The sequence below is a fragment of the Notamacropus eugenii genome, chromosome 4 (genome assembly GCF_028372415.1).
Source record: "Notamacropus eugenii isolate mMacEug1 chromosome 4, mMacEug1.pri_v2, whole genome shotgun sequence".
NCBI lineage: Eukaryota > Metazoa > Chordata > Mammalia > Diprotodontia > Macropodidae > Notamacropus > Notamacropus eugenii.
In genome coordinates this window covers 34,861,250-34,889,164 of record NC_092875.1, presented here as the reverse complement: position 1 = coordinate 34,889,164, position 27,915 = coordinate 34,861,250, and the positions used below count along the sequence as shown (strand labels likewise).

Below are 27,915 nucleotides of genomic sequence, written 5' to 3'. Positions count from 1 at the left end.
ATAGGAGATACACAATCAAGGAGCATGCTTGTGTATTAGGCATACAAAACCCAATAGGTACATGTCATCTTCCCTAACAAACTCCTTGAGGCCAGGCCTATTTCCTTTTGTCATTGCATCTGCCTTGGGCAGCGAGGTGGTGCAGTGGATAGAGCACCAGTGCAGGAGTCAGGAGGACCTGAGTTCAAATCTTACCTCAGACACTTTACACTCACTAGCTGTGTGACCTTGGGCAAGTCACTTAACCCCAATTGCCTCATCCTGAGTCATCTCCAGTCATCCTGATGAATATCTGGTCACTGCATTCAGATGGCTCTGGAAGAAAAGTGAGGCTGGTGACCTGCACAGCCCTCCCTCACTCAACACAAATTCAAGTGCCAAGTCATGTCATTATTTCTCTGATGGCATGGTCTTCGGCAACGAAGGATAAACACACACACACACACACACACACACATCTGCTATGCCTACCAGTGTCTAGTGCACAGTAGATGCTTAATAAATGCTAGACTGACTACAGGGAGACTTGAAGGCCCTACCCCCTCTTAACTTCAGTGCTTTCTCTCTTTAATTATTTCCAATTTCCCTCCTATGTAACTTGTATCTTTTGTTTGCATCTTGTCTCTTCCATTAAATTATAAGCTCCTTGAGGGCAGGAACAATTTTCTGCCTCTTTTTGTATCCCCAAAGCTACACACAATGCCTGGCACAGAGTAGGGGCTTAATACATGTTTACTGAATTGACTGAAGGAGTTTATTTTCTGTGGGGTGGGTCCACTCCCAAGTTCCTATATAGGAGATAAACAATCAACTTTTCCCAGAAGGAAAAAAAAAACAGTTTGGATAGAAAGAAGATACAAACACACCTTGTTTCTTCACAAAGGTCATTTTATTTCAGCCCTCAGGAATTCCCACCCTCCACTTCCAGCCTTCTTGGGTTCCCCCTCTAGGTAGGACAGTTCCCAGCAGGCACTTTCTGTTTTGTGCTTCCCCGGAAAGCTGGGTCTCCTCAGTGAGCAGGGCTGGGAGCTCCATCTGGAGGAAGACCCCCCCACCCCAGACCAGCTTCCACTACCCCACCCCACCCCAGGTGCGAAGTGCTTCAGACCCACCATAAGCCTTCTCTGTAGTCAAGGGATGAGGGCTGAACCTATACAGGGAACTCTTGGGTGAGGAAACCCTGTCCCCATGCATGGTAGCATCTCCTGAAGCTTCTTAGCTTTAGAGTTGTCTGGACCAGGACTGGGAGGTTTAATAATCTGACCATTGTCACACAAGCAGTATGGAGGTGTACCTCAAGGATGGGACTTGAACCTGAATCTTCCTGGCTTGGAGGCCAGCTCTTTTCCCACAAAGAAACCAGCTACTGTCTCTGCATCCAACTTGGTGAAAAAACTGGAAACCCTCTGCCATGCCCCAGGACTTGGAAAGGAGGTTGGGGTGGGCTTGACGCCTGCTCAGCTTTTTAAGCTGCCCTCCTGGAGCTCAAAGCTCAGATCAGACAGACCCAACTAAAGAGAACAAGGATTGAACCCCTTCATTTTGTAGCAAACAAAAGCACCCTGAGAGTCAGGACACCTGGGTTCTAGTCTCCACTTTAACACTTGCCTGGAATCCTAAGTCTAGTCTAGAGCAGAATGGGACTTTAGGGGCAAGCTTAATTTTCAATTAAGGAAACTGAGAAACAGTGAAGCTACTGGATTTATCCAAGCTCACACAGCTAAAGAGCATCAGCAGTAGCATTTAAACCCAGGTCCTGTCTCCAGATCCCTAACTCAAACTTGTTTTGCTCCCCCACTGTTCCAGCCCTGGCTGAGGCCTGTGGGAGCGAGGAAAGAGGAATTGGAGCTTGGTGGGAGGTTTCCAATCGCTCTACTTCTTTCCAATGGATGTCTCCCCACCCCCAAAATGATTTCTTTATGATCCAGCCCCAATATTCCTTTGCAAAGCCAATCACTATGTATGGCCCAGAGAGGGAAGACATCCCACAAATCACACAGTACCTGGGAAAGCCCTAAGTTCTTTTAAAAAAAATTTAATCCATGCCCCACTCCGTACCCACCAGGCCAGCAGTGAGATAGTGGAGAGCCAGGCAACCCTGAAGATTTCTACAGGCAAGCCTGGACTGGGGAAAAACAGGTCCCTCTTCATTCACCACATGGTCTCTCCCTCTCTGTCCCAATAGGAGACCCACCCTACCAACCCACTTACCCACACAAGAAACATGCCACATGCTAAGAACTAGAAACATGTCACTAAGTCATGGGAGGAGGCAGCATCCAGCATCTTAAAGTACCTTCCCCCCAAACCCTGGTCCATGGGGGTTGTCACACCTAGCATCTCTTGAATGAGGTGTCAAGCTAGGACTTGGAGTCAGGAAATCTTGAGTTCAAATCCTATCTCAGACATTTAGCCGTGTGACCCTGGGAAAGTCACTTCATTTCTGCCTGCCTCAGTTTCCTCTTCTGTAAAATGAAGGGGTTGGAGGTAATGGCCTCTAAGGTCTCTTCCAGCTCATTTGAAGACAACAGATACTCCCCACCCCTGAACTCCATGTCTCTGGGAACAATGGCTGGAATTCATCCACTCAGCATGGGGGCTGGACCCAAGAATACTGACCAAGAACCCTCCAATGCCATACCCAACCAACGACTGTCTGACCTCTCCTTGAATTGCACCAGTGGCAGAGAACTCACTGCCTCCAAGAAAACATTCCAAGAAAGGGCAGCTCCTGGGGCTAGCCCAGGAAGTCAGTGTCTACTCATGACACAGTCCTAAATCTTGACTTCTTTTTTTTGGACTAGACCTGAAATTTTATTGGTGAGGGCTATCCTTCCACCACTGCAACTCCTAAGTCTTAGAAAGCTGTCCTGGGCCCCCAGGCTTCCTGGTTCCTCCATCCCCTTACCCATGATGCCTCCCAAGCACAATTTTGAACTAGACTCCTGCCATTTTCGAGCTGGAGAAGCAAAGACAAGAGTTCAGGAATTGTGCCACTCATGTAGCCCCCAAACGAAGGTCAGTGGTGGGCACAGGATAGGTGCTCCATTCATGATTGAGGACTGTTTGATTGGCAACAGGATGTGGGTGAGACGATCCCTGGATTTGAAGGCAGGAGGCTGAGGGTAGGACCCAGCATGGTCCTGCAGCAAACCGGGGTGGGAGTGGGGGGAGTGGGATGGCTGGACCAGCTAGGGACCGAGGGTCCTGGCAGTTCTAAGGGGTCAGGGTTCTCCCTGGGCATTCTTTCAGAGGACTGGGAGGGGAGGCAGGAGCAATGTGACCATCACGGTCTGAAGGAGAGTAAGGTTTTTGTGGCGGGTGATGGGGTTAGGACCAGTGACTTGGTCAGTACAGGGAACTCCCAGTGCGGAAATGTCCCCCAGTTCTAGAAGTCTGTGACATGGAATCAGAGGATTACCTGAAGGCACTGAGAAAGCTAAGTGACTTGTTGGTGTGCCAGGATTTGAATTCAGATCTTTCTAGCTCCCAAGGCCAGGTTCACTCCCTCCACATTAGACCACTGACAGTTTCTCCAGAGAAGGCTGAAGAAACAGAAATCCCTTTGAACACTTCAAAGAACTGTGCTCTTAAGTCAAGGAGCAGGGATCCCCCTCCTCAGAAACCCGACCCTGTTACAGCCCAGCTCAGGCTGCTGGCACATCCCCAGACATTCACTGTGCCCTCTCACTGGCCTTAGAGCTGAAAAAAAACCAGCTTAAACAGAATGGGCACAGAACTGCGGGAGGACAACTGAGGCATAGAATGACCATGGGCCTGGCAGTCAGGAAACCGTGACTTGTCTCCTGCCTCTGCTACTTATAACCTTGGACCAGGTGCACAACAGAGTAAGAGAGTGGGGGTCTGGCTGCAGAGCCCATCTCAGACAACTGTCAGTTGTGCAATCTTGGTGAGTCATGCCACCGCTACAGGCCTCAGTTTCCTCATCTGTAAAATGAGCCAAACAATAGCACCTACCTCACCAGGTGGCAGTGAGGATTAAATGATAATGTATGTAAGCACTCAGCAAACGTTAAGGCCTCAGAGATATGTTAGCTAACAAAGACTATGGCCCTGCCACATGGAAAATGGGGAGCTTGGACTAGGTGATGTCTAAGGTCCCTTCTAGTTCTGGTCACTTCTCCTCTCTGAGCCTCAGTTTTAACATCGGTAAAATGGGCTGAGGGAGGAGTCCAGTGACAGAACTATTTTCCTGATGATGCTGAGAGAGGACGGGAGGTGGCCCATTTAGGGGAGATCGCAACAACTCCTCAGATGACCTAAGGAACAAAGGCGGGTTGCTATCTGTGTGGGTGAAGGGAGCACCTATCACCAAGGACATCCCAGATTCCTGACATACTGGAAGATGGGTAAAGTAAGCCAGTAAACCTGGCCCCTTGGGAGTGGTGAGGAGAAAGAAGGATGCTTTGTAAAAGATGATGCACTTGATATAGGGAAGACACAAACGCAGACACAGACACACACATTGTACCATCTGAGTGGGGTCCCGGGCACGTGGCCTCCCTCCTCACTTCCCCTACTCTAGAAGGAGGCTGCCCAGGAAAGGCTACAGAAGGGGCTCCAGGCCTGATGCCAGCTCAGCTCTGGAGTCAGCTACAAACCATGTACAAAGCCCAACGTTCCTATACTCTGGATCAACAGGGTCAGAGCTGGGTGGCTGACCTGGACATCCACCCTACCCTGACAGGACTGATCCTGCAGGCTCCGGCCTGGACTCAGATGCCCTCTGCCCAGTGCCAGGATCAACAGTCAATGGACCAAGTGTGAATCAGAGGGGAAAAAGGGATGTTTCCATCTGGATGAGCATGAGCGAGACCCTCACTGGGAGCCTCAGGTTAGGGACTTTCCAGCAGTGGAGATTTTTCCCCCTGTGTGGACCGTGGGTCTGGATGATCCAACATTTTCCAGCCCCACATCCCCCACTTTTCCACCGGCTGGATCACAGCTGGCCTCGGCTCTCCAGCCACTCACGCCTCAGGGCCAGAATCTCCTGGCCGTACCAGTCATGAAGCTGAGAGAAGGTGGTTGTGCATGGGGTGAAAGGAGTCTCGGGGACCAGGACGGGGACAGGGCTGTTGCCCAGGGAGGGCTTCCGACGAGGTGGGAGTGGGGGGGGTCTCGGGGCCCCCTCATGGCTAGTCCTGGGGAGGGTCCCATTGGGCAGGCTGGGTGACTCCTGATTCCACACAGCACAGCCATTCTCCTTGGGGCCGCTTGAGGGCAGCGAGCGCTCCCGCCGTGGGGGGACCAGAGGCTCGGTCCTCCGCCTGCCCCCCGACCGCATCCGTTCCAGCTGTTGCTCCAGCTCACGCACAACCAGCCGCATGTAGTCAAAGCTGGCTCGGGACAGGGCCTTGACCCAGGCCTCCATGGCTGGCTGGCTGTCGGCCGCCAGGATGTATGTGCGCGAGCGGGATCCAGCAAAGCGGATGGCAAAGGCGAACTCCTCAGCGGCCTCACACAGCTCCACCGTGCACCCCTCCAAGATGATGACGCCCACAGGTTCCCGGCTATCACGGTCCTCAAAGTAGAACAGCATGTTCCCCTTGAGCACAAACCAACGTCTATGGTAGGCCGTGTGGCGCTCGCCCTTCTTATACAGGAAGCCCGTGTTGTCTGCCGGCGAGTCACAGGTGGCATAGAAGGCCAGGCTGCGCTCATTCAGCTTCATGGTGGCTAGGAACCTGGGAGGGGAGAGAAGAAGAGGAGAAGAAAGAGTCTCTGGGGTCTGTAAAATGTGAGAGGTGTGGTCAGTCTGCTGGCCACCACACAAGATTGGGAGTCTGCTCTGGGTTGACCAACTCAAATAAGGTCAAGTCAGCAAGTATTCATTAAGTGCCTACTATGTGTGAGGCACAGACCCTGGGGGATGACTCTTTGGACCACTATGATTCTTGTAAACCACTGGCTAAGTTCTGGGGGGGGGGGCACCATCTACACTAGAAGGGACAGCCCAGAGGGACAAACCGGAGCATGAAGACAGCTGTTCCCCTGGCCATCTGGCCTAAAGGTCTGCAAAGTACTCAAGTGCCTTTAAAGTTCTGACTATGTGCCAGGCACTGGGCTAAGCCCTGGGGAGAGCAAGAAAGGCAAAAAGTGATTGACACATTAGCCCCATTTTTCAGGATGAGAAAGGCCACCAACCTGCCCCATCCCAAGGCAGACCATTCCTCTCCTAACTGCCCCTTTGTAACTTAGAGGATCAGAGATTTGGAAGGGACCTCAAAGGCTAACTAATCCAGCCTCCTTATTTTTACAAATAAAGACAAATGAAGACATTGAGGCACAGTTAAGTGACTCCCAGGGTCACACAGGTACTAAGTGGTAGAGCCAATATTTGTACCCAGGTCTTCTGTCTCTAAATCCAGTGTTCTTTCCACTGACTCCCAAGAGAGGGAACCTCCTTTATGGTGTGTTCCCCCCTTTTTGAGAGCAGCGCACAGAGCACTGGGCTTGGAACAGGAAGACTCATCTTCCTGAGGACAAATCCAGCCTCAGACATTTCGTAGCTAAGTGACTCTGGGCAAGTCATTTAGCCTGTTTGCCTCAGTTTCTCCATCTGTAAAATGAGCTGGAGAAGGAAATAGCAAACCTCTCCAGTACTTCTGCCAAATCACAAAGACTCAACAAAAACAACCCCTTTTTTCAACCCCACGGAGAATTCTAGAAGGTTGGAGAAGAGACCCTTCATGTAAGCTAAGCTTGGTTGTGGGTCAGATCAGGATGCTGCCTATGCCTGGAAATGCAGGAATTCCCAGGAACTACTAATGGAGCTGACTCACAAGCCTGTGGCCAGACCCATTTCCTGCCCGACTGCAGGCAAGGACATAGAGTACAACAAAGACAAGTCGACTTATCTCTGCCCACGGAAGAACAGAGGCCCACGGTCACCAGGAGAGGCTGGGACAGAGCCCGAGGGAGCCAGGAGAAGGGACAGCCCTGTCTCTCCTTCCCAAGAATGTTCTACTCCTGGCAAGGGCCTCCCAGGGCAAAGACACTTGTCCCCAATGGCTGCCTGCCCTCCTGGGAGCCCACCAGCTGGTCAGCCAGCTGGCTTTCTCCTTCCCTGCTCACCTGAGACACACATACTTTAGCCCTGACCATTCATCTGGAGCAAAGAGAAGGCAAAGTGAGCCTTTTAGAATGAGGTGGCTGAAATTTCCTTCTACCTACCCAGGAAAGGAAAGGGGAGGGAGGCAAGGGGCGAAGTATGGCTCTCCTGGCTAAATTAAACATACCTCCTGCCAGGCCTCGTCTTATCACTTGCTGAGCCCCTCCCCTTCAGTACCCATCCCTCCCTGGAGGGGACCAACCCAATTCTAGACTCGTGAGAAGCCAGAGCCAGAATTCGGCCAGCTCCTTCTAAAGAGGACATTCCAGCTCCCTGCCCCAGGTCTGCAATGCCCTCCTTCCTCACCTCAGGCCCAAAGCTCAGCGTAAGCAGCCCTCAAAGGCTAGGGCCTTCCAGATAACCCTCCCAGCCTGATTCCCTCCAGGTACGAGGGCTTCCCCATCAAATTACCTCAGTGGTGCAGTACTGTTCTTCTGCCTTACACATTTACTAAGCTAGATAACGCTGGGCAAGCCATTTAAACACCTCAGCTTCCTCATCTTTAAAAAGGCGATAATAGTACCCCATCTCCCAGAATTATTATAAGGATCAAATGAGTTAATGCATGTCAAGCATTTAGATAGAAATATATAATAAATGTGTAATAGTATAATGTAATAAATACATAATAATAGAATGCAATATTGTATAAATGCATTCTAATAGAACATCATATAACATACGAAGTGCTCTATAAATGCCAGCTCCTGTTCTTTTGCAAACACTTGGAGGTCTCCCTATCTCATTCCCCTGATGGAATGTGAGCTCCTTGAAGGTAACTATTGTTGCTTTTCTTTTTCTCTTGTAGCCCCAGCTCCCATTCTAGAGCTTGGCAAACAGCTGGTGCTTACTAAATGCTTGCTGATGGACCAATAATCAGAACCCAAGTCACCACCACATCTTTCATAGAACCTCCCAGATGGGTCCCTCCTCCCCCAAAGGCTCTCCCCCTGCTCTTGGAATGGAGTCTCCTGCTCCCCCTCTTGTCTTCTCTAGCCAAATCATATTTACTTGAGTATAAAACTTCTCTCACCTGATTAGAGAATGAAAGCTCATTAAATAAAATCTATCCCTCTACCAGCACGCTGACAGTGCAGCCACTCTCTGACATTCCTCCCCAAAGGGAAGCCCAGGTGGCTCTCCTGGATCTCCATGATCCAATCAATAGTAACTCTCCTTGGCCTGTACCACCCTTCCTTGCTTTCCAGTCTTGTTACTACACAATACTGCTCTGTGCACACTCTGATCTAAAGACATGGAGCCATCCTGCTAGCCCTCAAACAGGACACACCATCTCTCGGCTCTGGACGTTGTCTCTGGCCATTCCCCACGCCTGGGGTGCTCTCTCTCCTCATCTCTGCTTTTTCCCTCCTCCCCGCCCCCAACTTCCTTTAAGATTTATTCCAGGACCCTTCCAGTGTGACCACCTTCCCTCTGGTCTTCCTTTTACATCTTCTTCACCTGGTATATAGTTACTGTCCTGCTCTCCTACCCATTAGCATGGGCCTTCCTAGGACAGAGGAACCAGCCAATGTTTCCGCCTTCCTCTGTATCCCTGGCTTAGCAATGCCTGGTTCACAGTAAGCATCCTTGCTGACTGACTGGTCACCCAGTCTTTCCAAGAACTCACAACCTCCAGAAGTTTCCCAATTAGGTTATGTCTGGTTTAGGCACACATTCCAAGAAAGGTCAGCTCCCAGGCCCAGCCCTGAAACCAGGACTTTGAAAGGACTAAGCACTTAACAAATGACCACTCCCTCAAGAAGTTTCAATGGCTCATTACTGCCTCTCAAAAAAAAAAGGAACTTCTGTGGGGCAGAGCCAAGATGGCAGAGTAAAAGCAAGGACTCGCTTGAGCTCTCTTCCAAACCCCTCCAGATACCTGTAAAAAATGACTAAACAAATTCTAGAGCAGTAGAACCCACAAAAAGACAGAGTGAAGCAAATTTCCAGCCCAAGATAGACTGGAAGTTTGACAGGAAAGATCTGCTGCACCATTCACAAAGAAGAGCACATTCCAGCATGGGCCATACCGCACAGACCATGCCCCAACAAACCCAGAGCAGACCTCAAGGGAATGAATCACTGGCAGTTGAGGCAGTTTCCAGACTTCTCAACCCACAAATGCCAAGGACAACCGAGAAGGTCAGTGGAAAGGTCTCTCATATGTGGGTGAGAGAGGAGCATGGTCTGGTCCTAGTCCTAGGGCAGCAGCAGTAGCAGCAGTGGCTGCTTCCAGGGCTCTCAACCCATAGACTATAAAGGGATTGAACAACTGGTCAGAAGGAGATTACAGGGGTCTCTTTGTTGGCACTGAGGCAGGATTCTGTTGCTCTGCCCATACTTGGATCTGGGTTGCAGTTCTGGGTGACAGTCCTGGGGTGAGGAGAAGCACTGGTACAGGAGTTTGTGGAGGCAGTGAAGAAGGAACCCTCCTCACAGTTCCAGGGCAGAAAAGAGTGCCTGTGGTCACTTACTGACCAGAGCACAGGCCAGTGGAGGAGTAAACACATTCTCTTTAGATTATGCCATCTTAGAAGAACTCAAAATGTACAAGTCTTTAGAATTATCTCTGAAAATAGCTGTACAAAACCACTGAAGCTTGGGACAGTGAGCTCTCCACTCTGGAAGCAGAGTCCTACCTTAACAAAGAGTTAAAAAGTCAAGTAATTGACTGGGAAAATGAGCAAACAGCAGAGGACAAAACCTCAGACTATAAAATATTACTTTGGTGACAAGGATGATCAAAATATATACTTGGAAGAAGACAATAAAATCAAAGCTCTTACCTCAAAAGCCTCTAAGAAAAATATGAATTGGTCTCAGGCCATGGAAGAGCTCAGAATGGATTTGAAACTCAAGTAAAAGAAGTAGAGGAAAAACTGGGGAAAGAAATGAGAGTGATGCAAGAAAATTATGAAAAACAAGTCAACAGTTTGCTAAAGGAGATCCCAAAATACTGAAGAAAATAACATCTTAAAAAACAGACTAGATCAAATGGCAAAAAGAAATCCAAAAAGCCAATGGGGAGAAGAATGCCTTAAAAAGCAGAGTTGGTCAAATGGAAAAGAAGGCCCAAAAGCTCACCAAAGAAAATACAACTGACCTGGAAAAGGGATCCAGGAGAGATAATTTAAAAATTATTGGATTACCTGAAAGCTATGATCAAAAAAGAGCCTAGACACCACTTTTCAAAAAATTATCATGGAAAACTACCCTGATATTTTAGAACCAGAGGACAAAATAAATATTGAAAGAATCCATCGATCACCTCCTGAAAGAGGTCAAAAAAGAGAAACTCCTAGGAACATTGTAGCCAAATTCCAGAGTTCCTAGGTCAAGGAGAAAATCTTGCAAGTAGCCAGAAGGAAACACTTCAAGTATTGTAGAAAAACAATCAGGATAACACAAGATTTAGCAGCTTCTACATTAAAGGATCGGAGGGCTTGGAATATGATATTCCATAGGGTAAAGGAGCTAAGATTAAAGCCAAGAATCACCTCCTAGCAAATTGAGTGTAATCAATGAGGAGGAAAAATTGACATTCAAAAAGACACAGAAGAATTTAATGCATTCTTGAGAAGTCAGAGCAATGGAAAAACTGACTTTCCAATACAAGACTTAAGAGAAACATGAAAAGGTAGAAAGGAAAGAGAAATCATTAGGGAATTATTAAAAGTTGAACTGTTTATATTTCTACATGAAAAGATGATATTTGTAACTCAAGAGACCTTTCTCAGTATTAGGATGGTTGGAGGGAGTAAATATAGACAGAGGGCACAAGGTGAATTGAATATAAAGGGATGATATCTAAAAAATAAAATTAAGTGGTGAGAGAGAGGAATAGACTGAGAGAACGAGAAAAGGGGTAAATTATTTACATCAAATAGATAAGAAAAAGCTTTTACAGTGGAAGGGAAGAGGGGGGAGGTGAGAGGGAATGAGTGAACCTTATTCTCATCAGATTTGGCTTAAGGAGGGAATAACATACACACTGGGTTGGGTATGGAAATCTATCTTACTCTACAGGAAAGTAGTGGGAAACAGATAAGTGGGAGGATGAGGGAGATAATAGAAGGAAGGCCAGATTGGGGGAGGGGTAATCAGAAGCAAACACTGTTGAGGAAGGATAGGATCAAAGGAGAAAATAGAATAAACAGGGGGCAGGATAGGATGGAGGGAAAGATAGCTAGTCTTTCATGACATGACTGTTATGGAAGTGTTTTGCATGACTATACATGTACAACCTACATCAAATTGCTTGCCCTCTCAATGAGGGTGCGTGGGAAGGGAGAAAGGGAGGGAATTTGGAACTCAAAATTGTAAAATATGAATGTTAAAAATTGTTGTTACACGCACCTAGGAAATAAGATACACAGATGATGGGGTATAGAAATCTAGTTTAATCTACAGGAAAAGAGAAGGGGAAGGGAATAAGAGAAGGGAAGGTGTGATAGAAGGGAGGACAGATTGGGGAAGATGTGATCAGAATGCATGATGTCATGGGGTGGGGGAGGGAAGAGATGGGGAGAAAATTTGGAACTCAAAATCTTGTGGAAATGAATGTGGAAAACTAAAATAAATGGGAAAAAAATTCAATCTACTCTGCTTAGCATCTAAACCCCTTCACAAGCTGGTTCTAGTCTGCCTTTAGGAGCTAATTTCTCCTCACTTTCCTCCACACTCAACTGTTCTAGCAACACTGGCCTCCTTCCAACTCCTGGACCCTGGCCTTTTTTCCCCTTCAGGACCCTGTCCCTCATTCCTAAGATGCTCGCCCACCTCACCCTGTCTCTTAGAACCTGTGGCAGTCAGTCAGCAAGCATTTATTAAGCACCTGCTTTGTGCCTGGCACAGCAAAAGTTAGTCCCTGCTCTCAAGGACCTCACAGTCTAAGGGACGTGAAGGGGCTAACATATAAACATCTAGGTACAGGCAAGATATATGTGTGGAATAAAGTAAAGATAACTGTGGAGAGATGGGGGAATCAGGAAAGGCTTCTTGTGGCTGGTGGGATTTTTAGCTGAGACTTCAAAGAAGCTAGAGAAGCCTAGAGGCAGAGATGAGGAGGAAGGGCATCCTGGGAATGGAGGACAGCCAGCGAGAATACCCAGAGCTAGGGACAGATGGAGTGTCCTGTCTGAGGAACAAGAAGGCCCCTGCCCTTAAGACACTTATAATCAAGAAGACAGAAGTGGTACAATACAGATAATGTGATATACAACAATCCACAATAAAAACATCAGAGAGAACAAAGAACTACAGGAGGCATAGAGAGAGAAAGTAGTTTCCCACCAGATAGATCTGGGAAGGCTGCCAAGAGGTGGTGGCCTTTTGTAAAGGTCCTTTTTTCTTTTTTTTTAGAACAAGTGACTTGCCCGGGGTATTTAGGATGGGGTCAGGGGCCCGACACTTCCAGGTTAGAAGAAAAGGTTAGACAGGCAGGGTGACAAAAGGTTATAGCAGACCTTGAATGCTAAGCAAAAAAATTTGAATTTTACTTTAGAGGCAAGAGGGACCCACTACAGATCTTGGAGCTGAATTAAGCTACTACATAGGAACTGAATTAAACTACTCTGGCAAGATGGCACGTGAGGGATAAATTGGAGCTGGCATACAGCACAGGTGCATTTTAAAAATTAGTCTCATTGGATGATAACAAAAGCCTGGACTAGGGCTGTGGCAGTGAGGCAAGAGAGAAGGGAATGGATTCAAAGAATGTTGTTGAAACCTGAACACTGATGAGACTTGGGCATCTTCAGCCACGTCCCACCATGATCACCAAACCTTTGCCCACAGAACTAGGCTCTCAGAATGGAGAAGAGGATATCACAAGACCTCAGCACTCAACAGGACTCAATCATCTCCTCCAAGCTGGCCTCTTCAAAGGCCAGGAGAACTCCTGGAGAGGAAATAAATGTGCACAGTGGACAGAACACTGGGCTCTGGACTTTGGGTTCAAATCCCGCCTCGAACAACGCACTATCCATATGACTTTGGAAGTCTCTGTTTCTGCCTCTAAAATGAGGTCCTTTCAGTCCTGACTAGGATTCCTACAACTCCTTCCCCATCAGCAGAAAGACTTTAGCTGGACTTCAGGGACCTTTCAAAAATGTGGCCCCTAGACACCCAAACAAGGCTCTGGAGGCAGTCATCAGTGTGTGGAGAGGGCCAGGCACCAGAAGAAACTTGGACAAGACTCAAGTAAAAAAAGAAGCAATTCCCAGCCCTCCTGAATCCTTCATTAAGGAAGGATTCCTGCTCTGCAGGAGGGTGTTTATGGATGTGGGACTCTACACAAAGTCAGACTTGGCCGATGAATTACAGACGTTTTGCAGAACTGGGTTTTTGGTTGTTTTTTTTAATTCCTTGTTATACAAGAGATAGTGTGGCAGAGACAAAAGACAGCCAGTCAGGAACCCTTGGCACATATTATCTGGGTGAGCCTTACCCTGTCAGTTCTCCGGGAAAGAAGGGGGAGTCCAGCATTGGCAGACAGCTTCCTCACCTGGGAGTTTCCCTGAAGCATTTCCCATCCCCTATTCTTTGTTATGAGGAAAAGCTCTCTAGAAGTGGGAAAAGGGAGGGAGATGCCAAGAAACACAGCTAATATAAAAACCAAAGATACAGGCAAAAAAATTAAAAGCAAGTAGACTAGGGTCAGAGACTTACCCCAAAAGAGGCCTCAGAATCTGAACCCCTCCCCAACATTTGACAGATAATGACAGAAAATGAAGTCCAGAGGGGGAACAATTAGCCCAAGGTCACACAGCGACAAAGCTGGGATATTTGAACCATGGACCTTTGGCCTTCAAATTCAACAGCACTCTTTCCTCGGCTCCAGCTGATCTTATCCACAATTGAGACGGTGAACAGAAGCCAAAACTACACAGGAAGGAGATTGGATTGGCTCTCTTCCGAAGGCTTCAAAACCAAAGAGTCCTGGGGGTGGGACGAGACACCGCAAAAAAAGAACAGAGAGGGAAATATTGGAGGGAGAAGAGCAGGGGGTTGGGGATGGGGAACAGCTCAAGGCATGGACTTCCCCTCTCTGCCCCATCCAAAGTCAACCTTGCCTCTTACCCGCCTGGGAAGTTAGAATCTATTCTGGGCCCCTCCTCTCACTTATTCTACTAGTCAGAACCTGAAGCATCTTCCTTTATTCCGATCTCCATCCCCTGGCCAAGACCAGCCCTCTGTGTCCTTGATCCCTGGCCCTCCCAATTCCTCTGCAAGACTATTTCCTTCTTCAGCCTCTTAACATTTCTCCTCTCTAAACACACCCAGGTCTTCCCACACTCAGACAACCAAAACAACAAACTACCCTTTATAAGACTCCACGGCCCCTCCCCAGTGATCTTCCTCTTCCTCCCTCCCTCTCCCGCCCCCCCCCCTCTCTCTCTTCCTCTCTCTCTCTCTCTCATCCTTTTCACACTACTGAACAGCACCTCCTTCTAGACACTCTCTCCTTCCTCCTTGGCTTTTAGGAAATTACTTCTCCTGGTTCTCAATTTTGTTGCTAAAAGAGTGAGGAAGAAGAGAGAGTTGAAGGTTGGAGTCTTGGCTGGCGAGCCTGGGTATCTGTCCCAGGCATAGTCCCTCACCCCCACAGCCAAGTCCACCTCTTATCTCACAATCTTTTCCTTTTCCCTACTCATGTGGTTCTCTCCCTCTGGTCTGAGCTCTCCTTACCTTTCTCCCAGACCAATGCACTAGCCTCCTAATTGGCCTCCCTATTTCCAGACCCCCATTCTCTCTCTTCTCCAATCCATATTCTTCATAGTTGACAAAATAAAAGTCCTAAAGTACAAGTCTGACCCCGGCACTCTCCTATTCAAGGGTGGCTCCCCAATTCCCCTATGATACAATCTAAATTGTTCAGTTTGGATCAAAGGATTTAGAGGCAGAAGGGTCTTGGAGAATACTGACTCCCTTCCACAGCTGATGAAACTCAAGCTCGAAGAGATGTTTTGACCTACTTTAAGGCATACAGCTAGATGGCTCAGTGGATAAAGCACTGGTCCTGGAGTCAAGAAGATCTGAGTTCAGATCTGGCCTCAGACACTCATTAGCTGTGTGACCCTCGGCAAGTCATTTAACCCTGTTTGCCTCAGTTTCTTCATCTATGCAATGAGCTGGAGTAGGAAATGGCAAACCACTCCACTATCTTTGGACAGTATGGTCCACAAAGAGTCAGACACAACTGAACAACTAAATAACAAGGTCACAGAGCTGGTGTCAAAAGACTGTACTTGAAGCCAAATTCATCACACCCTTCACAATTCAGCTCCAGTCAACTTTTCTAAATTTCTTTCACATTATTTTCCATCACACATTCTACGTTCCAGGCAAAGTGGTTGTTCCCCAAACTTGGAGTTCCATCTTCCACCTCCTCATCTTTGCACCAACTGTGCCCCATGCCTGGAATCCACACTCCTTCCTCATCTCTGCTTCTCAGAATCCTTGGCCTCCTTCAAGGCTCCATTCAGGCACCATTTCCCAGTGTACCTTCTATGGCAAGTTGGCTTCCATCTCTAGTAATTCATTTTCACTATGGATCCCAATTATCTCCCTTTCACTGCTCTGTGTATAATTTATATTCCCCAGTCAACTTTTTGTCCTGTCTTAGTATCCATTATGCCTGGCCCAAAATAGGCCATTAGAAAAAGGCCTATTCTATATATAAATATGATGCATTATATATTAAAGGCCTATACATAAATATATAAATGTAATGTTATATTAAAATATACACTATACATTAAAGGCTTATTCCATATATAAATATAAGATCTCATACATTAAAGGGCTATTCTATATGTAAATATAATATATATTATATATTAAAAGTTTATTCTATATATATCATATATGATATATTACATGATACATCAAAGGCCTATTCTATGTATAAATACAATACATTATATATTAAAGGCCTATTCTATATATAGGCCATTGTCGATCTCTATTGGCTCCTTCTCTGCTGCCTCCAAAGAGGCCCCCATCTCCCTATCCTGGAAAGATACTCCCTTGACCCCCCTATCCTCAATAACTATCATCCTGCATCTCTTCTGCCTTTGTAGCTAAACTCACTGAAAAGGCAGTCTACAGTAGGTGCCTATATGCTCTTTCCTCTCTTTCTCCTCTCTATGTTCTGACTTCTGACCTTAACATTCCACCAAAAGCACCCTCTCCAAAGTTACTAATGATCTCTTAGAGGTCATTTCTCCATGTTCATTCTCCTTGACCTCTCTGCAGCCTTGGGCACTGCTGGTCACTCTTTCCTCCTGGATAATCTCTTCTCTCTAGGTTTTCAGGACATGGGCTCTCCTGGTTCTCCTCCTACCTCTCTGACCTCTCCTGGATCATCTACTGAGTCCTCCTCCGAATCACATCCTCTCACCATAGAGGTCTATCCTGGGTCCTCTTCTCTTCTCTCTCTATACTACTTCACTTGGTGATCTCATCATCTGCTCCTGTGGATTAATAATCTTAAGGCTGATCATTCTCAAAGCTACTGATCCCACCCCAATCTCTCTGCTGACCTCCAATCTTGCATCTCTAACTGCCTTTCGGATATCTTGGGCAGGATGTCCGGTAGACATCTGAAACTCAGTATGTCCAAAATAGAACTCTTTATCTTTTTCTCCTAACCCCCCACCCCAACACCACCATCTTCCCTATTACTGTAGAGGGCAGAACCATCCTCCAAGTCCCCCAGGCTCCCAACCCAGGAGATATCCTGGATTCCTCACTCCCTCCTCCGCAATATTCAAGCTGTTGCCAAGGTCTGTTGATTTCACCCCTGCAACATCTCTAGAATGTGCCCCTTTTCTCCTATGATGCTGCCCCACCCTGGTGCAGACCCTCATCACTTCATGCCTGCATTGTCACAGTAGCTGTTAGTGGATCTGCCTGCCTCAAGTCTTACCCCATTCCAATCCATCCTCCATTCAGCTATTAAAGTAATTTTCCTAAAACACAGATCCAATCAAGTCACCACCTACTCAATAAACTTCAGTGGCTCCCTATTACTTTCAGGATCAAATACAAATCCTATGTTTGTCATTCAAAGTCCTTCACCCAGCCCCCTCCCACTTTTCCAGTCTCCTTATGCCTCATTCCCTACCACGTCCTCTTTCATCTAGGGACCCCGGACCCCTGACTGTTCCGCAGACAAGACCCTCCATCTCTAGGCTCTGGGCATTCCCTCTAACTGGGACCCCCTGCCTGGAATGCTCTCCCTCCTCTGCTCCAAATACTCACCTCCCTGGCTTCCTTTAAGAACCAACCAAAATCCGACCTCCTCCAGGAAGCCTTCCCCAGTCCCTCTTCATCCTAGAGCCTTCCCCCAATTAATCATTTCCTATTTATCCTGCATATACTCTGCTTGTATGTTTGTGTTTGCACGAATGCTGTCTCCCCCATTAGATTGCAAGATCCTTGAGGTCAAGGCCTGTCTTCAGCCTCCTTTTGTGTCCCTGGTGCTTAGCACAGGGTATATAGAAGGCACTTAGTAAATTTAACTTGATTGATTGACCTGAAGATGAAATATGTCCTCTCTAATTCTTTCGGCCCTGGCTCATACCCCAGGACTGTCATATGGTACCTGTGCTATGCCAGGAAAGGTCCCTGACCTCTCTGGGCATCCATCAGCTACTTCATCTCTAAGATCTTCATTGATGGTCTCTAAGATCCCTCCAGCTCCAAATCTATGAGCCCATGAAATCTTTTCTTTTCTCAGTTAAAATATTAAAGAGGGCGATGGGACTAGCCAGGGGTCTGTGGCAGGTCTAGTCAACAACTCCAGAGAAGAGAGAAGAAGAGAGCACTGTGGGGCCCAAAAAGACCCAAATCAAATCCACCTCCAGGCAGGCCTCCTGGGAGGGAGAACTACCTTTCCCCAGGCAGCAGGGGACCCTCAGGAAGTTCCTGGGCTTCCCTTCATTCCCCCTCAGCAGAGGCAAAGTGGCAATACTAGAAAAGAGGTCAGGTCTTAGAGCCAGAAGATCTGGGCTCAAATCCCTTCAGCCACGCACTAGCCTTCAGACAAGTACCCTCAGTTCCCTGAACCTCCGTTTCTTCATCCATACAATGGGAACAAGAATATCTTCATCACCTACCTTGTCTGACTAGTTAAGCCTTTACAGAAATGTTTGCTGAATGACTGATGTGGGGAGGGAAGAGGGTGACCTAGATGGAGGTAGGATGGTGCACACCTGTCATCCCTGCTGCTGAGGGGTTGAGGCCAGTGCATCTCTTGAGCTCAGGAGTTTGGAGCTACAACTGGGCTACAGATGACTGGGTGTCCTCACTAAGGCTGGTCCATATGGTGAGCCCCCAGAAGCAGGGAGGGGTCACCAGGCTACCTCAGGAAGGGTGAACTGGTCCAGGTTGGAAATATGGAGCAAGTTAAGCTTCCATGCTGATCACTGCTGGAAACAAAGGTCTCGAGCAACTTGGACAAGACAAGGATAGTCAATCTCAAAAAAAAAACCAAAAAGCCAAAAAGGAAGCTACCTCGATGATCAACCATGATTTCTGAGAACCAGAAGATGATGAAGCATGTGACACATCTCCTGACTGAGAGATAACAGACGCAGGGTGCAGAAAGACATGTACGCTTTTGGACATGGACCATGCAGGAATATGTTTTACTTGATTATACGTATTTGTTGAGCAGCATGGAGTCAGGAAGACCTGAATTCAAATCTGGCCTCAGGCACTTACTAGCTGTGTGGCCCTGGGCAAGTCATTTAACCCTGTTTGCCTCAGTTTCCTCATCTGTAAAATGAACTGGAGAAAGAAACAGCAAACCATTCCAGGATCTCTGCCCAGAAAACCCAAATGGGGTCATAGAGAGTCAGACGCGACTGAAACAACTGAACCAAGATCGTTAAATTGAGTTAGGGAGAGTACGAACAGTTTGAGACATAGCTTTCTAGCTCAGCCAAAAGGAAGTTGGGTCTCAGAGGGCCCACAATTCAAAACAGATTTCTCCTCAATCCTCCCTCCATGGATTCCACTCCTTAGTTAGTTTTTATTTTCAGCTAGTTGTTGCGTTCCCACAGAAACCACAGGGCCACAGAATTCAAAACCAGGCCAGCTACTCACCAACCGAGGGAACTGAGGGAAGGAGTCAAGGTCTAGGGGGAGGCCAGTGGCAGAGAGCCAAGGAACACTATCGGGTCAGCATGGAGCCTAACATTCCTCCAACTTGAAGAGGGGGTCCCATGACCCTGCCCCAGGACCAGGCCAGATACTCAGTCAATGCTCCTGGGCTCCTATGGGCCCCATTTGAATGCAGACAAAAATCGATCAGCAGGCATTTGTGAAGCACCTACTATGCACCAGGCACTGAGAACCAAGAATGATCTGGTTTCCAATCCTGCCTCTGACACTAGCTGTCGTTTAACTTTTCAGAGCCTCAGCCTTCTCTATAAAATGGGAACAAACCTTTGGAGGGCAGGTGGTCTATAGCTGAACTTTTACTGGCTATGATGAGAGCTGAGCAGAGCTCTGGAGCTACAAGGGACCTCAGACGCCATCTAGTTCAACCCTCTCATTTTGCAGATGGGGAAACTAAGACCCAGAGAGGTACAGGGATTTACCCAGGATCACAAAGGTAAGGGGACTCCAGGGTCAAAGTTCCATGATGCCAATTCATTCTCTATCTATTCCAGGTAGGTTGAGTCAAAAACTCCATTTTTCTCCCTTCTCCCCTTTTGGATGGGATAAAACTTGAGGACAATTTGAAGTACGGAAAATAAAAATGAGGGAAATAAATGCCCCCTTCCCCACCCCCCAAGGTGGGGCTCAGAGTCTTAGATGAGTCTCTGAAGGTTTCACAAACCTTGGGTGGGCTTTTGGAAGGTGAGCTGTCATAACTGTAACCAGCCACCTTTCAGTCATAATGAAGAAAAAAAATCCCCTATAAAAGGATGGTGATCAAACTAGATGGGCCTTAAACTTTCCTGTAGCCCTAAATCTGTGATCCTATGGTCCTTGAAGGCCAGGTCTACCTAAGAACTATAATTCACTTAAAGGCTCCTCAAGACAAGGTCAGGGGAGCATTTTCCTCATACCAAAGGCAGTGACTGAGATTGTTTTCCTGGTGACTTGGAGACACCTGCACGTTCTTTTGCCCAATTTAAAAACAAAACACTAGCTTTATATTTGTCTAAGCCTTAACTATTGGCGTGACCCTGATCAAGTCACTTAAACTCTGTGGGCTTCAGTTTTCTCCTTTGTACAATGAGGGGATTCTTCTTGAGGAGATCTGAAGTCTCTTCCAGCCTCATATCATCATGATCAGTATTTCTATGTAGTCTTAAGGTTGCAAAGCACTTTACTAACACCATCCAATTTATCCTCACAACTCTGGGAGGTAGGTGCTAATATTATATTCATTTCTCCAGTAAGGAAAATGAGGATGAAAAAACAATAATAATTGCTAACATGTATATAGGGTTTACTAGATGCTTGGCACTGTACAAAGCGCTTTACAAATATTATCTTACTCAATCTTCACAACAACCCTAGGAGGGTCACGCTATTCTTGTCTTTGTTTTACAAACGAGGAAACTGAGGCAAACGCTGGTTAGGTGATTTGTCCAGAGTCACCTATTTTCAAAAGTCTGAGGTGACATTTGAACTCAGGTCTCCCTGACTCCAGGCCCAGAACTCTGTGTACTATGGCACCCCTAGCTGCCTAAGATCTATGATGATACCATGGCTTCTGAGCGCCATAATGCTCTATGAAGCTAAGCTTTGGTCCTGAGCAACAATTTCATGCAGGTGGGGAACTGCCCTCCCCTCTCTAACACACACACACACACGTACACATGCACATGCATACTCATACACACACACATATACATATACACACTCACACATATATATACTCACACACATAAATACACACATACACACTCACACATGCACACACACATACTCACATACATATATATGCACATATATACTTACACACATATACACAGACATGTGCATGCACATGCACATGTATACTCATACACATATATATACACCCTCACACATATATATACTCACACACATAAACACACACATATATACTCACACACGCACATGTGCACACATACTCACATGCACATATATACACATATATGCACATATATACTCACACACTAACACATATACAAACACACACACACACACACTCACACACAGCCTCCCCACCTGAAGCCAACAGAGGATGAGGATCATATGTGTGCATAGCACTCCCCTATTAGAATGAAAGCGCCACGAGGACAGGGTCTGGTTTTGAATTTTGTTTTTAGTACCAGAACTTAGCATAGCTCCTGTCACACAGTGATCACTTAATAAATGCCAGCCAACTAATGGATTGGGCAGCAACTGACCTGTAACTTACAGGCAACTTACAGAGTTGCCCAGGGTACTGAAAGTGCCTGGGCCTGGAGTCAGGAAGACCCACGCTCAAATCCAGCCTCAGACACTTAACTAGCTGTGTGACCCTAGGCCAGATCACTTCACCTCTCTCTGCCTCAGTTTCTTCATCTCTAAAATGGGGATAATAACAGCACCTACCTCCCAGAGTATGGAATAACATTTGTAAAGCGCTTCATAAACCTTAAAGCGGTATATAAATCCTTATTACTATTAATTATTATTATTAGGACAGCTAGGGAACAAATTGGATAGAGCAAGCGGTCCAGGAGGACCTGAGTTCAAATCCATCTTCAGATACATACTGGCTGTGTGATCCTGGGCAAGTCACTTAACCCCGTTTGCATACAAGAATCAGTTCCCACATCCATGCATTTGCCCTTGTCTGACTAGGATTATGATGGGCAAATTGGCCAGTCAGAGAATCTGATTTCCTCTCTTTTTTTTTTTTTTTTTTTTTTTTTTTTTTTTTTATTAATTTTTTTATTTTTTTTAATGTTTAACAATCACTGCCATACAATTGCGATTTTATCCCTCCCCACCCACCCCCCGCTACCTCCCTCCCTCCCCACGACTGCATACAATTCTGTATAGATTCTACATATACTTTCCTATTGAGTATATTTTCACTATCGTCATGCTATGTAGTCAGACTAAGATAAATGAAAGAATCCGTATAACAAATCAGAACATGATACACAAACAGATACACATACACAAACATGATCTGCTACATTATGTGAGTGACTTCCATATTTCTCTCTCTGAGTGTGGAAGGCTTTTTGCCTTGAGGTCCACCATTGGGATTTTTTTTTTTTTTTTTTTTCAGAAATTCTTGTGTTATTACAAAAATCTAAGTCTACCAGAAAAAACTCTCACACACTGTGGTTGTTGCTGTGCATAAAGTTCTCCTGGTTCTGCTCCTTTCACTCAGCATCAGGTCATATAAGTCCTTCCAGGCCTCTCTGAAGTCTTCTTGTTCATCATTTCTTATGGCACAATAGTACTCCATTACATTCATATACCATAATTTATTCAGCCATTCCCCAATTGATGGACATCCCCTTGACTTCCAGTTTTTGGCAACTACATAGAGTGCTGCTATAAATATTTTTGTACATGTGGGACCCTTTCCCATTTTTATGATCTCTTGGGGATATAGTCCTAGTAGCGATATTGCTGGGTCAAAGGGTATGCACATTTTTGTAGCCCTTTGGGCATAGTTCCAAATTGCTCTCCAGAATGGTTGGATGCGCTCGCAGCTCCACCAACAATGAATTAGTGTTCCAACTCTCCCACATCCTCTCCAGCATTTATCATTTTCTTGTTCTGTCATGTTTGCCAATCTTATAGGTGTGATGTGGTACCTCAGAGTTGTTTTGATTTGCATCTCTCTAACCAATAGTGATTTAGAGCATTTTTTCATATGATTATAGATAGCTTTAATTTCTTCCTCTGAAAATTGCCTGTTCATATCCTTTGACCATTTATCAATTGGGGAATGACTTGTATGATTATACATTTGGGTCAGTTCTCTATATATTCTAGAAATGAGGCCTTTATCCCCGAGCTTAGCTGTAAAAATTTTTTCCCAATTTACTACATCCCTCCGGATTTTGGTTGCATTGGGTTTGGTTGTGCAAAAACTTCTCAGTTTAATGTACTCAAAGTTATCCATTTTGCATTTCATAATGCATTCTATCTCTTCTTTAGTAAAGAATTCTTCCCTTCTCCATAGATCTGATAAATACACTATTCCTTGCTTCTCCAGTTTATTCATGGTATCAGTCTTTATACCTAAATCATGTACCCATTTGGACTTTATTCTTGTGTACGGTGTCAGGTATGGGTCTATGCCTAATTTCCGCCACACTGTTATCCAGTTTTCCCAGCAATTTTTGTCAAACAATGAGTTCTTATCCCAGAAGCTGGGGTCCTTGGGTTTATCAAACAGAAGGTTGCTATATTCCTTGCCTACTGCATCTTGAGTGCCAAGTCTATTCCACTTGTCTACCTCTCTGTTTCTTAACCAATACCAAGTGGTTTTGATAATTGCTGCTTTATAGTACAGTTTAAGGTCTGGTAGCGCTAGGCCACCTTCCCAAGCATTTCTTTTCATTAGTCCCTTTGATATTCTGGACCTTTTGTTTTTCCAAATGAATTTTGATATTATTTTATCCAGCTCTAGAAAGTAATTGTCTGATAGTTTAATTGGTATGGCACTAAATAAGTATATTAATTTGGGTAGAATTGTCATTTTTATTATATTAGCACGGCCTACCCATGAGCAACTAATGTTTTTCCACTTACTTAAATCTGACTTTATTTGTGCAAAAAGTGTCCTGTAATTGTGTTCATATAGTCCCTGGGTTTGTTTTGGCAGGTAGACTCCTAAGTATTTTATACTGTCTACCCTAACTTTAAATGGGATTTCTCTTTCTATCTCTTGCTGTTGAACTTTGTTGCTAATATATAGGAATGCAGAGGATTTGTGTGGGTTTATTTTGTACCCTGCAACTTTGCCAAAGTTGTTTATTAATTCAAGTAATTTTTTACTTGAATCTCTGGGATTCTCTAGGTAAATCATCATATCATCTGCAAAGAGTGATAACTTAGTTTCTTCTTTGGCTATTCTAATTCCTTGAATATCTTTATCTTGTCTAATTGCTACAGCTAACATTTCTAGTACCATATTGAATAATAGTGGTGATAATGGACAACCTTGTTTCACCCCTGATCTTATTGGGAATGCATCTAGCTTATCCCCATTGCATATAATGCTTGCTGAAGGTTTTAGATAGATACTGCTTATTATTTTATGGAAAGTTCCCTTTATTCCTACGTTCTCCAATGTTTTTAGTAGGAATGGATGTTGTATTTTGTCAAAAGCTTTTTCTGCATCTATTGAGATAATCATGTGGTTTTTGTTAGCTTTGTTGTTGATGTGGTCGATAATGCTAATAGTTTTCCTAATATTGAACCAGCCCTGTAGTCCTGGTATGAATCCTATCTGATCATAATGTATTAATCTCATGATAAGATGCTGTATTCGTTTTGCTAAAATCTTATTTAAAATTTTTGCATCTATATTCATTAGGGAAATTGGTCTATAATTTTCTTTCTCTGTTTTGTCTCTTCCTGGTTTGGGTATCAAAACCATATTTGTATCATAGAAAGAATTTGGAAGGACTCCTTCTTCCCCAATTTTCAAGAATAGTGTATGTAGTATTGGAATTAACTGTTCTTTAAATGTTTGATAGAATTCACTTGTGAATCCATCTGGCCCTGGAGATTTTTTCCTAGGGAGTTCATTGATGGCTTGTTCAATTTCTTTTTCCTGATTTCCTCTCTTTGACCTCAATTGCCTCCTACCACCACCACCACTGCCAAAAAATTAAATTATAATTTTAATAACCTAAGACTGCTCAGTCAATGTGGATCAGGGGCAAGACTTCAGTCTCATGTCTACCTAAGTCCACAGCCAGCCCATGCTTTCTCATGAGGTAAGTGGTAGAAGGAGATAATTAATATTCTCCCCATTTTACAGTCAAGGAAATGGAATGGCTTGCCTGAGGTCACGTAATGAGTCAATGGCACAATTTAATACTTAGATCTCCAGATTTCTTATTCTATTTTTACAAAGAATGGGAATAATGTGTCAGAATCAGGAAGAAAACTAAACTTGCTGGGCAGGAGACATGTTCAGAGGCCCCTGTTTGTCCATCTGATATTTTCCAAGAAGTCTAGACTCCTCCTTTCTCAGTACTCACTTATTCATTAGCTACACTGACCAAAGGAGGCAAAGATCACAGAGAATCACATCCCCAGATTGTTAAAATTCTTAGAAATCAGTTCATCTGACCAACTCTATTTTCTAGAAAAAGAAATGAAATCTCAAACAATTGCCTAATGTCATACAGCAAGGTAGAGTGAGAGGGCTCAAATCAATCCATCCATCAAACATCTGTTAAGTAACTACTATGTGGCAGTCCCTGTGCTAAGTACTAGGGATACAAAAAGAAGCAAAAGACAGCCCCTGCCCTCAAAGAGCTCACAATTTAATCTAAAGCTAAATCTTCTAAATTCACCAGGGCTCATTTTTCCCTTTTGCTTTAAACACAGAAGCACCTTTTACCTGGGAAATCCCATGTCCCTCCAATTCCTGGGTCAAGGATTTTCCATGTAGATGGTGCCCATTCTAATCTTCAATTTCCCCCTGTCCTGGGGTGCTCAAGAGAATGACCAATTTCAAGCCGGAAGGGACCTCAAGAACCATTTGGTCAAACCACACAGGAGGCCTTAAGTCTCATACAGTGGCAAAGCTCCTCTGACTCCAAATGCACAGCTCATTCCACAATGTTTGAGAACATGCAAACAGCTATGGACCAAGTAGACAGGACCAACTGGAGAGAATTAACAGAAAAAAAGGCCCTTTGATCCAGATCCTCTGACACCAAATCCAGAACTCTTTCCACTACACCATGCCTATGTAGGAAGTGGCATCATAGTGTCTGGCATCCCCAGAAACTTCCCTGTGCCTTGGACAGGCTCTGCACCTAGCCTGCCCAAAGGTTAGCTCCCTTCCAGGCCAAGGAAGAGAAATCTGGCCTGGCACAACAGCATGGAATTTGGGATTCTTCCGAGTTGAAAGGAGCCTTACTAGCTGATCTAGTCCCATAATCGAACACCAGCTCGGTAGTTTTGGGGTTTTTTTTTTCTTATTCTTTGTCCCGAACGAGAGCCGAGGGCAACAAAGTTGCCAGGCGCAAGCACCCAGGGCTCCCCAAACAAAAGAGGGGTGCGTTTGCGTTATACGCCTGGCTCCAATGGGCACAAGGGGTCTGCCACCCAATACTGAGCTCAGAAAACTTTCTCGTTCCCTCTTAACATCTAGATGGCCCCTGACCTCGCTGGTGCCAACTGTCAGGCCTGCAGGTGTCATCGCAAACAGAAAGCAGCCCGGCCAGGACGGGGGAGGTGCCCCGGTGGCTGCTTGGGCCCGGGGGCCCTGGGCAGTGTTTACCTTCTTATCTTCCTCGCGAGGGCCGGGAAGCCGAGCTCTTCGGGCTCCGGGCTCCAGGCTGGGGAATCTGTCCCGCTTACCCGTCCCGGGACCCCGGGTGCCAGGGGCTGGGCCGGAGGTGGCCGGGCCCGGGTCCGGTCCTGTCCCCAGCTCTTACCTGGCAGGCGGCTCTCGGCTAAGGCGGCAGCACGGGGCGCCCCGATCGCGCTGGGGCCGGGACTGGGACGCGGGCTGGGACTGAGGCTGCGGCCGGGACCCGGGCCAGGACTGGGGCCGGGGCTCGGACGGGGGCTGGGGCCGGCCGGGGGGGCACAGCCATGCCCCGGCCCGAGCCCCTAGGCACGCCTCGCTCGGCCGCGGCTCCGACCCCCGGCACGGACGCACGACCGCGCGGACGGACGGACGCTTTGTTTGCCCGGCTCGACTCCGGTGGCAGCGGCGCAGCCCTGCCCCCTCCGCAACCGTGGCCGCCCCGCCCCGCGCCCGGCCCGGAGGAGGGAGAGGGAGTCCGGACAGACCCGCGGGCTCGCCCCTTTAACCCTTACCTGCCCGGCCGGCGCCCCAGTCCCCGAGAGCCCCCCTGGGGACTCCGCCCCTCCTCCGGGGGAATGGGGAGGGGGCTCTCCGCTCTTAAAGAGACCCCAGCCCAGGAGTCGCTCTGGCCCGGTGGCACAGGGAGCCCTGGCTGCAGCCGGAGGGCTGCGTGGACCTTTAACGGAGAGCACCCGAGTGCTGAGGTGGAACCGTCCCTGCCCGCCGAGTCCTGCCCCGCCACGGGCTCACCCGTACTGGACCAAGCCCTGGGGTCGAGTTTCACTCCCTGCCCCTCTTCCACGGACTGCCCACGTGACTTAAGGAAAGTCTCATTTCCGGCTTCTGTGAAATGGATCAATTGCCTTGGAGCCGCGGCTTGCGCTGCTAACTCTGACCCGCGTGATCGTGATCGTGATCGTGACCCAGCCCGCTGGCTCGTCTCGGTGCGGAGAGCGCGGCGTGGGGAGCCTGAAGACTTGGGTTCGTGGGATGCAGACATGGGGGGGACCTCAGGGGCTAGCCATGCTCAGCCCCCCCACCACCCCATTTTACAGATGAGGAAACTGAAACATTCACCCTAAGTGACTTACCCAAGGTGAAACCAGAAGTGGAATTTGGATCCACTGTGTCCCCTTGAGTCCATTACTTATCTAACCTTGCACAAGTAAGTCATCTCAAGTTGGCCGCAGTTTCTTCATCTGTACAGTGAGTGCGTTGGATTAGCCTGGCTTCCAAAGTCCCTTCCTCATCTACTACGGGATACTGAGACTGCTGTCTC

General features: G+C 46.7%; 1 protein-coding gene across 2 annotated transcripts; it reads right to left on the bottom strand.

Annotated features, from left to right (window-relative positions):
• Positions 1 to 870: 870 nt before the first annotated feature.
• On the bottom strand, positions 871 to 27,753 carry PHETA1 (PH domain containing endocytic trafficking adaptor 1). Of its 2 annotated transcripts, none has more exons than XM_072600457.1 (2): positions 27,149 to 27,753; positions 871 to 5,705 (listed from the first exon to the last, which is right to left on the bottom strand). In XM_072600457.1, the coding sequence occupies exons 1-2, from the start codon at positions 27,634 to 27,636 to the stop codon at positions 4,961 to 4,963; spliced, it is 1,233 nt and encodes a 410-aa protein (XP_072456558.1). In that variant the 5' UTR covers positions 27,637 to 27,753; the 3' UTR covers positions 871 to 4,960. The 2 variants fall into 2 exon arrangements, with proteins under 2 accessions (XP_072456558.1, XP_072456559.1); XM_072600458.1 differs by lacking the exon at positions 27,149 to 27,753 and adding an exon at positions 26,761 to 27,062.
• Between the last annotated feature and the right edge of the window lie 162 nt (positions 27,754 to 27,915).

Bases quoted from the DNA above. Each gene is read 5' to 3' on its own strand.
- PHETA1 (XM_072600457.1), bottom strand. From the start codon at position 27,636: ATGTCTGCATCCCACGAACCCAAGTCTTCAGGCTCCCCACGCCGCGCT. The intron at 5,706-27,148 runs GTAAGGGTTAAA...CTCCCCTCCCAG, and splicing joins CTGGGGCGCCGGCCGGGCAG to GTTCCTAGCCACCATGAAGC.